Here is a 15,592-nt window from a genome sequence, read left to right on the forward strand (position 1 = left end):
GGGCGCACCTTGCACACGAGGTGCAGCGGCGTGTTGCCGTCGGCGTCGCGCGCGTCGGGCGGCGCGCCCAGGCGCAGCATGAGCGCGACGAGCGCGGGGCTGCACGCGCCGGCCGCGCCGCCCTCGAACCACGGCCCCGCGCCCGCGCGCCGCGACACCTCCGCCGAGCACACCACGTGCAGCGCCGACCGCCCCTGCCGCACCTGCGGCGCCATAGGACCGTTATTGTATAATGTAATATAGTTCACAACACAAGTTCCCATATTAAAATTTTATGAAATTGTGACACTACATCATTCTACACGCTTTAGTAATTTATCGTAAAACCCAATCCCACCTTAATGTCGAGCTTGACCAGCGAGTAGACCGCGGTGTGCACGTCGCGCACGAGCTGCGGCGCGCACTCGGGCTCGTCCAGCAGGCGCGCCAGCAGCGCCGCCAAGTGCAGCGCGATGACGACGACGCGCTGCAGCGTGCCGAGCGTCGCGTCGCGGTCGGCCCCCGCCCCCGCCCCCGCCCCCGCGCCGCCCCCCGCCCCCGCCCCCGCCCCCGCGCCGCCCCGCGCCGCCGCCACGCCGCGCTCCACCTCGGACAGCGCCTTGCGGAACACCGGCTCGATGTCCTCGAACGTCACGGGTGGAACGATGCGACCTGGAACGGTAAAGATATATACACAAATTAACATATTGCGTGGTGCAAAGTCGATAATGGCACACCAGAGTTAAAGTTTAGATGATCAACTAATTCTGAAATGTTTATTATTAGGACATTAAGTGGTAGAATCTAGGATATGTTTTTAAGTTTCTTGCACTTGTTTTAGGTGCTACTTATAACTATTATAAATAAAATGTGTTATTACAATACAGGAAAGTGAATTGAAAAAAAACTTTCAAACGGATTTAATTCTAAAGTTTACATCATATCACTCAGTTAACGAATGGCATTCATTTAAGAGCAGTGGTGGCTCAGTGATGAGAACCTCGGAGTTAAAATGTCTAAGTTGGGGTTCAAGACCAGGCGCGTGCAAGTAATAAATTGATTTTTCAATCTATCTGCGCATGTGGATAACATTACCACTGCTGATACGGTGATGGAAAACAACAGGAAACCGATATGTCCAAGAATCAAAAGTTCGACGACATGTGACATCTGCCAACCCACACTTCGCCAGCGTGGTGGATTATGGCCTGAACCCGCCGCCTGTGTCCCAGCAGTGGGAACACGTATGGTCTGATGAAGATGATTCGTTTAAGAACGTAGGCTACCAAAGGAGCAGTAATGTAAGTAGAGTAGAAGATCGATAAGAGCTTGTACCCCGGAGCGGCGGGCGCGCGCGCTCGGCCAGCATGTAGGAGAAGAGCTCGGCGAAGCTGTAGAGGCTGGACTGCGTGAGCGGCGACAGCGCGGGCAGCACGGCGCGCTGCATGTCGAGCGCGTGGTGCCACAGCTGGCGGCAGCGCGCGAAGCGGCCCGCGTCCGCGTACACCGCGCCGCGGTAGCGCACGTAGTACGACGTGTCCGGGTGCGCTTGCCCTGCAACGCACGTGCCCTCTTCTATAACTTACAATATTCTATCGGCGAATTGGAGCCGCGCCCTACACGTGTTATACAGAAGCACGTCTCGCAACCCGCGGACATTTCACTTTTTTATAGGTCCATTTACTTGTGACCACATAAATAAATTTTGAATTTTTTTGACGCGTTACTTAAGAGAAAGAAATAAATTCAAACGAAAATGATGTGATCACGTCATACATACGGTAGACTGTGCGGTTACGAGCAAATTTTGATCAGATACAAAGAAAAAAGTTCTTACTCTTCTATATTTCTATGTCATTTACAGTAATGGCTCAGTAGGTAAATAATTTAATGATTGGCCTTAGGATTCACACGCAATTGTCCAAGTACGCTATTCATTTCATCCAAAATCTTCTCTCAAATAGCGATCACACCATCATCTACAACACAGCATCCGCTCGGCCTACACCCGTGGCTCACCCAAAATCCGTTCCCTAATGACGAGCGCCTGCATCCGCATCGCGTCGGGGTCGGCCAGCAGCTCCTCCAGCTGCTGCGCGTTGCTCGGCTCCACCGCGTAGTCGTACGCCTCTATGCGCGGGATGTCCTTGGGCTTGGGGATGGGGTCGCTGCCGTCTGTTGGAAACCTGCAATGGGTGCAGTGGTCGGTGAGATACAGAAGTTTTAGATATGTCAGAGAGATAATTATTTTGGCACTATTTAATGACTTAAAATTTGTTTTATTTGTTACCCTCGATTTACAATAAACTTTTAATACACTAGACGCTCGTCCCGGCTCCGCCTGGATATCAACATTACTATTTTATCGTAAGGGAGCATTTATTTATCATTTATTATCACCCAAGTCAGCTCAAGTCACCCTGTCTGTATGCCAAAATTCATCAAAATCCGTTCAGAAGTTTCAGCGTGATTGACGGACAAAGATCCAAAGAAACAAACTTTCACATTTATAAAATAAGTGTGAGTATTTATATGTATTAACTATTTATTTATCCATACCAACATTGTAATCACAATTTATCACCACTGTTTGTCCTTTTAAATGCGTTGTAAACGCAGCAAAAAAGACAAATTCTTAAACCCCAAAACGGTCAGATCTATTCAAATCTCTCAAAACGGTCACGAACCGGTCGTCCATGGCCCGCTTCCAGAGCGCGAGCGCGCCGACCATGTCGCGCCGCTTGTCCACGTACGTGGCGCCGAGCAGCTCGAGCGCGTCGATGCGCTGCTGGCGCGACACCAGCCCCGTCTCGCCGTTGATCAGGTGCTCCACTATGTGCGTGTGCCCCGTCACCGATGCGGCCAGGAGGGGTGTCATGCCTTCAATGATTTTAACACGCTCATTTATTAAAGTTTCCCTTTTATAGCATAGATTTCAATGCTATATCACTGCATAGTATAATGTCGCTTCCAGCGTCTTATGTATGTATGCTTAGCCTATGTTTAACTACACACCGAATTTTGATGGGATTTTTTATATAGATACGAGTGATTCAAGAGGCAGGTTTACATATATAATGAAATTTATTAAACTACTCCGAATTTAATGCGTGCGAAGCCGCGAGCAAAACTTTGTACAGTAGTCAAGATTTAGGGACAGCAGTATTATTTCAATTCAATAGTTTCTTATTATCCTGATCAGGATCACCAGAATTAATAATTTTTAAACGAATACGTCGCGTATACGTTGATTCGTCGTCATCAAAGCAATTTGTTACTTTTTTTTTATTGAAAACGGTTAGACCTAAGGTAAAACAGATACGATAATTGTTAATAGTAAGGGCTGAGCGAAAATTAAATACAAAGTATCAAGCAAGGCGCGATCCAACTACAAACAGGAACGTTAATGAATTTCATGTCTGTAATGTTATTTGAAATAAAATATAATAGTTTAAAAAAACTATAAAACACGCTTTAACAAAAATCATATTTTGCAAATTGAAAACTGGAATAATTTTATCAAATTAGTGTATTGTCATCGGTCCTCAATAAATCTACAAAGTTTGAACGAAATCTGGCCGTTTAAAGTGGGTCAAAATCGCGCCCAAAGAAGTCAGTTACAAACAAACAAACATACAAACAAACAAACATACAGGTGAAGCTAATAAAAAGCGTGTAAAAATCGATTTACTAAGAAATCCTTTTTGCACATCAATAATGGTTTAGGTAGTTCCTGAGCTAATGCCCTGTCGGTTTTTAAGGGAAAGGGATACGGGTAGAATTGACAACTGAAAAGTAGGAATGGACCAGAGAGGGTCAGAAAAACGAAATAGGCCTTCGGCTACCACACTCACTGTGCAAAACACAGTAAGTAGCATGCAAGCATTACACGGCGGTTTCCTGTGGGGGTCTGATACTTTCCCAGTGCGAGCTGTCCCAATTCGTGCCAAAGCGTGCTCAACTCCCACATTCAAATTTAAATTTATTTTGCCGCACTCTTAAATCAATTTAAAATTATTAATCCGTCTGATTTAACAGCTATGACGTCACAATACGACACTGACTAGCATCCGTTCGCAATTGAAGTGTACCACAAAGATAATCGCGAGTAGGCTTCTTTGACTCACCGTAGGAATCCACGTCCATAGTGGCCCCGTGTCCCAGCAGCATTTTGAGTATGTGCAGCGAGCCGCTCTCGGCGCAATCGTGCAGCGCCGTGTTGCCCTTCACGCTCTTCCTGTTGACGTCAGCGTTCAATGACAGCAGGTACTTCGCGATCCGTATGTGGCCCTTGTAGCACGCGATCATGAGGCACGTGTGCCCGTGCCGGTTCGCTATTTCTATGTCTGCAATTGATATTGGGGTATTTTAAATTCGGTTTTTATGAAGATGTTATTTTTTTTCCTTTTTGGGAATTACTTGTGAAAATTTATTAATTATTAGTTGTATATAAAAATATATACACATCGTACTAGAAAAACAGGAGAAAAAATATTTGGCAAAAATATGATAAACAATAATCGGAAATTCAGTAAATTGGTGATATTGAAAACCTAAATAGAATCTTTATATTTATATTAATAAAACTACCAGGACAGGAGGACAGGAGTACCTACGTATGAATATCTGAATAAAGCTGACGAGTTAGTTTGATTGTTTGCTTGGACGCGGTTATTTCACGAACTGCTCGATTTAGATGTTACTTGGTACAGTGATTGTTTGAGAGCCAAGAAAGAAGGATTAAGTATTGATTAAAATTACAAGACCTAGCCGCCACCATAAATATAAAAGACCTGGTATTTTTCGATGGCCTATTTATTCGGATAGTCACAATTTTATAAGCGTCACTCACCGGCCCCATTCTCGACTAGGAACTTAACAATATCGTAGTGGCCGTCGAAGCACGCGGCGCGCAGCGGCGTGCTGTGCGTGCGCGTCGTGGAGTTGACGTTGGCGCCAGCGCGCACCAGCAGCCGCACGAGCGGCAGGTGGCCGGCCGCCGCCGCGCACCACAGCGGCGGCGCGCCCTCGATCGTCTCTCCGTCGAATGTTACTGGGGAGATAGATGATGAACTTATTTACATAATGCATAACTAATAGACAAAAAGTATATAAAGAAGTAGAGGCCTTATCGCTATATATTGCGACCATTTGTCATGTACATTCTGAAGACATGATTCTCGATTGTTACGTACATTGCATTTCTAGATTAAATATTATTTTTATTAAACAAGTACGATAGACTATAAATTTCTTCACAAATTTTCAAAATCATTCTTATATCACCATAGAACCACGCAGCGTCTGAGGCTCGTAACCGACTAATATGGGACTAGACGAGAATAAACTAGCTGTTGATGATATAAATGTTATATATAATAAAAATTTACTATTTCCATATGAGAATTAGAAACGTTGGTTATTCGAATCTCAAAAATAAGTACAACAAATTGATATTATAAACCAGTTCATTATGTAACCAGTTAGTAAGGAAAAGATACTTTTCGATGTAAATGTCACTTACTTCATATGTTGCAAGTAAAAAATATCGTTTATTTATTTAGATTTATATCAAAAGTGTTTTAAAAACATAAAAAAATATGGATTGTCATTGTGAATATGATACAAAACATGTCAAAATATTTTTAACAACTTCTATTTGTAGAGCTAGCAAAACAATCTCAAATGCAAATTCTCTTAATCAGCGTCACTGATAAAAATGAAAATCTTAAAATTTTCGCCATGTCTCTTCAAGTGCTTACCTAATCCACGTAAAATCCTTTTGCATGATAACACACTTCAATAGATATTATCTCACGCAAACAATATATACATAATATTATATTGCTTACAATGTTATTGTTATTTTATTTATTTATGAATAGTCATTGTATCTTCGTTCATAAAGTTATAATACAGAGGATCAGCAATGGACATAATATGCTCACATAAAATCCTACTAATATCATAAGCGCGAAAGTTTGTAAATTTGAATTACTGTAGGTTTGTTACTCTTTCACGTAAAAACTACTGAATTGATTTTCATGAAACTTTACAATAATGTACCTTATACATCATTATAAGATTTGAGCTATACGAATATACGCTATATTGGCCGCGGGTACAGCGGCGGGTGAAAGCGCGCGGCGCAGCTTGTATTAACATATTTACAATGAGTTACGAGTATCTATAGCAGAATAATGTTATGGATTTGTGGAATTCCCAATCATTGAATGGTATCCCCAGTATTGCATGATTTAAAGAATACTGGATAAAAAAAAAAAAACAGGATCTACATTGGACAAATCAACACGTTTTTTCCACTACCAGATACAAAAGTTCTTACTTAATACTTCATGTTATAACGCGTAACCAAGATCCTTATCTAAAATACAAAATGCGGCAATAACGTGGATAAAAACGTTGCACCCACATAATTTTCTTTAAGGTCAAATGGAACCTGGCCAAACTCACAACGAAATAAGAAAGCTAACGCGCTCATACAAACACGAAGAAGTGACCTTTGCTATATTGTTCGATTGCCAACATAAACTACAGTCAGTTATTGTTATCTTCATGAGCTTATCTATATATCGCCTTTATATAAATCTCACCTAATGCTTATTGTTCTAGATATGAACAACGGTTATATTTAGTAACGATTTCGATAAAATACAATACAGACAAAACAAGTAATTCCAGAGTTATGTACTATATCTGTATATATTTTTAATTCCTTGCTAGATTGTAGGTAGATGATGATGATTGAAGCACTCGGCTTTTTGAGACTATGCGATCCAACTAAGAATAGGAATATCAATGATTTTTTGTGTCAATTTTGTATTAAATGTTGATACGATTTATTAAGAATTGTGTTTAAATTCCACTAACTTTAATACAAACGTTATTGCTTAACTCAAAGATAAGTAATTCTTTAGAATTATCACGTATGACGTCACAGAATGGCGCTAAATCGATCCAATTCTTAGTTGAATAGCATAGTACTTCCACGCTCCATATTCAACCGTTACATTATCGTATACTAACAATCAATCCCCAACGCGATCTCACCTGAACCGGGCTGTTCAATATCCGCCTTGCACCTCTCTATTAGGTACTCGGCGACGTCGTAGTGGCCATTGCGACACGCGATCACGAGGGGCGTAGCACCCCCCACTTTGGCACCCACCAACATGTTCAGCTCTTCTGAGCGCCAACTGTGTAGGTACACCTGGAAGGAGTGACGGTTCATTTAGATTTTCGTGTAAAATTTGATGAAAGTTTTGAAGAACAGAGTAGCCATGTGTGACTCACGTGTTTAGGTTTAAATATAGATTTTCCATTCAGAACAGAAAGATTATTACCGTCTGATCTTAGAGCTGTTTCATACGTCTCCTCCCAAACGATAACTTCTGCGAATTGATTTGAAATCGTAATTCGCGGTAGCGTGTGGCCATTTGTATATGGTTAGAACCTATCTAAATATCGTTTGACCATCACTATATATTCATAGTTTAAGATTCTTTGGGAGTCATAAATATTTACAATCAATTATATTATTTTAACAAAATGTATGCTGGATGCTCACAATCGGCTTGACCTAAAAAAAAATCGGCATAATGAGGATCAACGTGGAGGACATTTATTTCTGAAAAAGTGATGGTTATAGTATGTATTATTTTTGTATTTGTTTATTTTTACCGATATTTATACTCATAAGAGCATAGGAATTAATCAGTTATTAGTTATCACACTTTATCATATAGTAGTAAAATAAAATTTTTGTAGTACTAGCTTTTGTCTGCGGTTTCGCACGCGTGCATGTATTCGGAGTAAAACGCCTCCCCCCTTATTTATATTATACATATAAACCTTCCTCTTGTAACACTCTATCTATTTAAAAAAAACCCCATCAACATCTCTTGCGTAATTTTTATATAATTAACATTGGTTTAATTATGATGCTAAATATGTACATAACTTGAGGTCGTATAACTATACATGATTATAAAATTTCAATGTAATCTAGTCCAAAAAATAATCCGACCTTAATAACGAACTAATAACGAACATCTAACCAAAGGCATTAAATATAAAAGAGAAACATTTTAAGTGTGTATAAAGGTTAACCCGCCATATAAGTACGAATATAATCAAATATTAGCATTGACACACTTTTCTTCCGATTCGGCAAAATCGGAACAAAAACACGACAAATTATTATCTAATAGTAAACAGAGCTATCATCAAAAGAGAAATCAGTGACCCGCCCAGGCGCCCGCGCCGGTTTCTCAGCAATCGATGGCGCAATGCCTTGCAACATGCACTAACTATCAACGGGACGGACCTTCTAACAATATTCACTTTATTTTATGTCCATTCCGATGATTCACACTAGTGAATAAGACGTGCTTCAGTCGTAAAATACAAGCAACATATAAGCAATATATAAGCAACGACTTAAATGTACTTATTGGTTGCTTTAATGTATCACACATCCTAATCTAAATTGATTTATAGTATTATAAGCACTGAACTGTTCTTTAATACAATAGCTTCAAACATATTGAAAAAATATAGATAATAAATGCAATATAAAGTAAAGTATATTTTTATTGTATGCATTGGATGCAAAATAAACAACAGCTTACCAAAAACAGCGGTGAACAACCTCGCGAACGATAAAAAATAGAATGCAAACACTATTTGAAGCGAACCGCTTCCTATGCGTGAAAAGAGCATGCTTTCAATAGACCGTTATAGATAATTGTTAGATAGAGAATACTAAGAATATAACAATGGAAAAAATAAGATTCGTGCATACAAACCAGAATAATATCGGATGTCCTAAACAATATCAAATTCCTTCAACTCTAGAGAGTGGACTGAGCAACGGCGGGGGAACAGCGTGTTAAATAAACTCGGCGCCCTCAGGAGTGTACTATTTCAAAACACTTATTGTCTTACATTAGATTATTGAATTCATTGTCTGCAATCGTGTCTCGGGTTCAAAATCACTTATTTACACGGCTACTATATTCAGATACGTTTAGATATTTCGAAAAGTGATATAAGCATATTTAATGAATTGCTTTAATTGCAACGTTTTTTTTTTATTTTATTGGGATAATATTAATAAAACGTTAATTTATTATCTACATGCCCATATAAAAATTAATCCCTATTTCCCTTGGTCACGACATCAGCGACCAGCTGGACCGATTTCAATAATTCTTTTGAAATTAGAAAGCTGCAATTACTCTGAGTGACATAGACTATATATGTACCACGGGTGAGACCGGGGCAAACAGCTAGCAAAACAAAGATATATTAGAACGAATAGGTATATTGAAGATATATACTTAGGTAGCTAATTTCTATAAAGTGAAAGACAGAGTAGATAAAATATTTGATGTTCCGAAAAACGAATAATGTTCTCAATTCGACAGTAGATATTTTTTTTTTTTTGTTAAGTTATCACATTTTTGAATCCGGAGTGGTAGAACCTCCTTTCGACCTCGACCTCTCTCCAGCGACGTCGGTTTTTTTTTTTGTAGAAAATTATCTATTAATTAAACTATATATTTTTAACCAACGGCCATGGCCATAGTGATATGTGTAATTTTTTTTGCATAATAAACGCAACATTAGCATAAATTCAATGTTATTATCGTATTTTTAATGCAAATAAACACAAACGCTACGATATCAGAGGAACTTGTTACCCATTTGATAAATTAAATTCGTGTCAATGTTGAGTACATTAATATAATTATCGTGAGAATACATATGTAAATTATTTCTTTTATTTTTGAGTGTGAGAATCGAACACGCTTAGGGCGAATTGGGCCAGGCCAGGGACCTTCACAGGAGATCGTGACATAGAAGCATGTGAATTATATTGTGTTTTGTTTGGTGCTGGGGGAACCGGACGCCCGCTTCCTTTTCCTCACCCTGCTCAGTCCATTTCTTTATTCACGACATCCATCGTTTTATCATCACTTATTATTTTAAGCGGGCAATGCGATGTTAATGGGTGGTAACCACCACAACCACCAGCTCGGTTAATATAAAAAGTACCTGGATGACCGAGCTTTGCTCGGTTTAACTTCATGAAGTTAGATTGTTTATAAGCTTTTTTTCCAAGATCGTTTAGGCATTTACAATATAAACAATTAGTCTAACCTCAAAGCAAACACTCATTGACTTCGTTACTTAACAATGCCATTCGCCAAAAAATAGTATTAGTATTATTATTCGCCAATAGATGTCAGGAAAAAGAAAACACGAATATGACATTTTCTAAAAAAAATTCCTAGCTAGATCGATTTATCGCCCCCGAAACCCCCTATATACTAAATTACATGAAAATCGTTGGAGCCGATTCCGAGATTCCAATTATATATATACAAGAATTGCTCGTTTAAAGATATAAGATAACAATTCACGATTCAATACTAGAGGTCGTAGGATAAAAATAGTATTCCATTAATTACGTCTTTTGTATGTCTATAACAAAAATATAAATACAGTAATTTTGTTTTAGAATGAGAAGGCATGCTTGCAAAGTTGAATGTCCGATATTTACGAATGACAATAGTATGATATGTTTAATTTATTCACTTACACTTTTAGTAAATAACCCATGAGGGAGGGTAAATAAAAAAATATATTAAAATCGTTCATTATACTGTTCATAAGGAAAACGGGCAAGTGCTAGTCTCACTCGCGGGTTCCATAACAAACTAAAAAGAACTACAAAACAAAATTGGTCACCAATCCAATTTACTGCTGTACCGTTGCTTCACCTCGATTTTTTTCTATTATTTGTTGTTATAGCGGCAAAAGAAATTCATCATCTCTGTAAATTTTAAACTGTCTATCATAATTTACAGTGTGATGACAGACGGACGGACAGACAGGTGGATAACTAAGCCTTAGTGTAAGGGTCCCATTTTTTTTATCTTTTGGATGCGGAACCCAAAGAAATAATTGTTTTCATGAAAAACTTCGTATCAATACGAATTTAGATTAAATATTTTCAAATTATAAGTTAAAACCATTAATTTACAAAATATTACAATACAAAATACACAAAAACATCTTTCTTAGCAATAATACGTAACAGTTACTGCGGAAAGTATTTCATTGACCTCAGCTTAAGTGACGTAATGGCAACGTCCTATTATGCATGCGCTGCTGTATACAATCCAGTCACATAAAATACTGTGTATTCGGGATTATTTAAAAGGTACAGCTATAAAATATTGCATTTAGAGTAAGTATAATAGTTCTAAATTATATATTATTGCATTGAAATTTTGTATGGGAATATCTTTATATAACTGGACAAAACAATTCTGAAATATACGCCAAAATCATCAAGCAAAAACTTAAAAAAAAAAATTACATTGCGGCTAAAGATCCCCATTTTATACACCCTTTATTGTAATTTTAACTGTGTCACACACGTAAGATGAATGTGAAGTCAATTCAAAATTTCTTAGCAGCACCTTCGCGCTACAGATCGTACAAAAAAAAAATACGAGACCACAGATTACCTACAAATCTGGGCAACTTTTTAAACACAGTCATACGCACCTTTATTGAAAATGCGTTAAATTTTATTGTTTTATTTATACATACACGGAAGACATTATTTTATCGTACACATTGACAACCACGTAAATACCTGTTAACTTATACGGTGGCGCAAATAATCATAACTCAAATATCAACGATATAATATTACACAGGAAATAATAATTCTGTTTTACTGAAATATAATCATTGTGTCCATAAACATAGGGCTGAGTTTTCTAACGGTTTCGGATAATTTCTACGTGTGCAAATTGTTATTTCTATAAACGAACGAAATGGCAAATTTTGTATAACAGATTTCGGGGCAGTTAAAGATTTAACGTGAAGGTGTGACAAAAAGAAAGTTACAAAGATTGCGATCGCGAAACGGACCCGTTTTTCAGCGGTTAGTGTTTGCAAATTGCCGATTTAAGTTTAAAATATGTAACATTCAAGATTTATTTACTGATTGCCCCAAAACGGCGAAGGTTTTCAATTCGACTGTTTAATTTAGATAACCTAACAATGAGACAAAAAACAACATAATAACATTATGCTTAAAGAGTTTGTTTGTTGTTTAAAAGCGCTTATCTTTGGAATTAGCTGACAGATTTCAAAAATCCGTTGTATGTACGTGATACTTGGGTGCTTTAGAGCATTGGGCATATGCTTATAGGGCATACATGTACCACGGGTGAAACCGGGGCGGACAGCTAGTAATTTACATCTACATAATATATTATACCCGTTTAATCCTTTTCAGCAGGCGTCTCTGGCGCCGCAGCAGCGTCTTCCCGCAACGCCGGAGCCTGTCAAACCACCTGCAGCTCAGCGGAGCCAGATCTATCATGTTCCAATTATTCGCCATGTTCATAACACTGTCTTTATTCACATAATAATTCAACAGTTTTCGTACACTTGTCTTGTTTTCGTTGCACTATCCACTTCCAATAATCTAGCTTACGAATTCACTGAGAGATCTTTGAAAGATTACATTGATACATGATTAATCATTAAATAAAAGTCAATTGTAACATACGTTTGTGAATCCCATACACACGATAAGAGGGAAACGGCCCGGTTCGCAAACCCTTCGAAACAATCGTCAGTAGATACCTACTCAGGTCTGAATGAATCACGATTCACCGATTACAAAGATACTCCGCGTTGGGTATCACATGACACTCGAACTTCGATAGCAATTATCGTCTATTCATAATCCGTCAACGAGGTATTTATTTGCATAAAATTACACAAGTTAGAATGTCTAACACGAGCGCTCACAAATATGTGAATATTTTTTCGATATTATCTGTTTTAACGACGAGGCGAAAGATCATTTGATTAATTATTAAAAATACTGTCTGGTTTACATAACATTTAAGCGGGAATTAAATATGTGTCATGTTTTTATTAAGAGTTTGTAGATAATTATAATTGTAAATAAGATTTCCAAACAAAAGGCTCTTTTGTAGATACATCATTTCATAAACTGAATTGTATGAAGCAATTGATAGGGTTACGCCTGTGCATTGTTTTTGGAGCGTGGGTTCAGGGTTTTGTTGCGCACAAATGAGTCGTCTTTAGGTACACGGATAAAAAAGATTTATTGCAGTTCTCAACGTAATATACTACCAATTCTTTTGTCACCAACTACATACAAGCAATTTAGTAATTCTAGTAGCGAATAAATTTAGTAAAACTGAGACCTTGGCACATGAGCAAGCGCAGTAATAACTAATGAGCTACCTATTCCGGAATAACAGAACGCAGTTCTCTAATGGGTATACCATATTGTAGGGTTATTTATAAAAAATGTATAGGTATATATGCATAGATTGTTAATATTTCGATATATCTACATTTCCTAACACCGTGCTCATAACATTTTGCAAAACATCCTGATCCTTGATCCTTTAGGTCTAGAATTTAGTTACAACTACAGCCAAAACCGACACACGATGGCCTTATCAAAAACCGAACTAACAGAGATCAAAGAAATTAACTGTAGTATTAGTCTACGTACAAACAGAAGCCATGTAATTTGACGTCTCAAGTTTCTGGTAATTAAAACGTGAGCATTCTTCGGCGCAGGCACGTTCCTACTAATATCACGTGATAATCAGTTGGACTTCATTCACACGTCCATCCTACTTCCTACTAATCCTACTAATATTATAAATGCGAAAGATTGTAAGGATGTGTGTGTCTTTGTTGCTCTTTCACGCAAAAACTACTGAACCGATTGCAATGAAATTGGTATGTAGACAACTGGACAACTGGAATACCTAACATATAGACAACTCTTTATCCAGATATTCCCACGGGATACGGACTTACGCGGGTGAAACCGCGGGGCGCAGCTAGTCGTCCATAAGTGGCAAAAAGTTTCCCGAAGGAGCCTAGCTTGTAGAGTGCTTTTACAAAATTACTGCAGATTAGACGTTCAAGTAATTAAGGAGAAGTCGTCAGATATTCGCGTAACTTTATTATTGATGTTTTATAACTAGCCTTTAGCAATAACCGAAAGCGCTTAAACGAGATTTAGATTTATTTATTTAGATTTAGATTGAAGGATACTTTAACAAAATTTTTTTTTTTTTATAAATAAATTTGTGACGTGGATAGCTATTTAACATTTAATAAATCGAATTATGTAAATATTTCTTAACACTCATAGTAAAGTAACATTAAACTTAACCACCTGCTGCAAACCCCGTGATGTGTGTAAAGCCATTAAAATCAGAAATCATTGGGTGAGCATACCATGGCAATACAGAGGGTTGTATTACCCGCATGCGCAGGTAACATTTTTTACTTCAAGTAACAGCTGTTTTATTTTTTCTCGTCTAGCAAGGGATCGCTTTAGCCTCTTTCGTTTAGTTATAATATTATTGTATCAAATTCATTGGTTTTACCAAACCATGTTTTTATTCCCATAGACATTATATAGCAGCACTAATCCACGACTTGTGACTTTATTTTATAGTTATCGTCGATTTCTGCTCGCATATATACCTACCTATGTACAAAACATCAAAAAATTATGTCAATAAGCGTCGATGTTATATTATTTCACTGTCACAACATTGTCATAAGTCTCAAGGTTTAATATCTTTATAATCTGTTTAACCCGGAACGTGTGTTTGCATATCCAATAATCCAAAACACTCGACGACTATTATAACAACGAATCCACAATGACGTGATCACGAGCCAAATATAAGCAACAAGTTGAACGTTACGTAAAATGCTCTGTAAATATTCCTTATTTGTTTGCATTGATATTATGACCAAAATTAAAGGTCAATTTGAATAGAGTTTACTTACAGACAGTAAGTACTAAGTAGGTAACTAGTAGTTAGGAGTTATCGAGATAGTGAATAAGACTGAGCAGATTTTGTTGTTTGTCGTAATGGGGATTTGTATTATATAAGTCCAGATTTTTAATCGAATATTGCAATTGGAGAGACGATATTAAACACATTTTCAATAACATTGATTACGCCTTATAATTATAATAATATTGATTACGCAAATATATCTTGAACGACCTACATCTGAGTGTCAAAGGACGAAAAGCTTTGAAAGAATCAAGGTTTCCTTTATAGGATTTATTCTTCATAAAAAGAGAGGTTATATCTTGTACGTATATTTCAATGAACTTGAAAGAATACCTAGGTCATTAGTGTTTGTATAACAACTATAAACTGTTGTTTACAACATATCAAGAGATGAAATCCACACAGTACCAGCATGAGCTTAAACACACAAAATGAATATTAGAAGTGAGGTCATAAAGAATTACATGTTATCTAAGTACGAGTAATTGTTAGTCTAATAATCTCATTCTTATCTATAAATTATAAAGCAAATAGAGACAAGAACAAAATAAATTCTGTGTACATATTAATTGCGTTTTTCTTAATACTTCCTCATTACGTAAATGCGATAACTATTTTTAAATTTTTATATCCAAATAGGTTGAAAGTACTTAGCTGTTTACTTTTAAGACTCGTTTTGTTATAATGTA

General features: G+C 37.5%; 1 protein-coding gene across 1 annotated transcript in view; it reads right to left on the bottom strand.

The window, feature by feature from the left end:
- LOC119839773 (protein fem-1 homolog CG6966) overlaps window positions 1-15,592 on the bottom strand; it is an 18,715-nt gene that overhangs the window by 1,038 nt on the left and 2,085 nt on the right. Inside the window, exons 2-10 of the mRNA XM_038366213.1 lie at window positions 12,305-12,539; window positions 7,051-7,210; window positions 4,832-5,032; window positions 4,107-4,325; window positions 2,667-2,859; window positions 1,999-2,165; window positions 1,315-1,533; window positions 338-651; window positions 7-203 (exon numbers count right to left, since the gene is read on the bottom strand). Of these exons, the coding sequence (XP_038222141.1) occupies window positions 7-203; window positions 338-651; window positions 1,315-1,533; window positions 1,999-2,165; window positions 2,667-2,859; window positions 4,107-4,325; window positions 4,832-5,032; window positions 7,051-7,210; window positions 12,305-12,433 (1,799 nt within the window). The 5' untranslated portion in view covers window positions 12,434-12,539. The remainder of the gene's footprint in view (window positions 1-6; window positions 204-337; window positions 652-1,314; window positions 1,534-1,998; window positions 2,166-2,666; window positions 2,860-4,106; window positions 4,326-4,831; window positions 5,033-7,050; window positions 7,211-12,304; window positions 12,540-15,592) is intronic.

The sequence above is a fragment of the Zerene cesonia genome, chromosome 4 (genome assembly GCF_012273895.1).
Source record: "Zerene cesonia ecotype Mississippi chromosome 4, Zerene_cesonia_1.1, whole genome shotgun sequence".
NCBI classification, from domain to species: Eukaryota; Metazoa; Arthropoda; class Insecta; order Lepidoptera; family Pieridae; genus Zerene; species Zerene cesonia.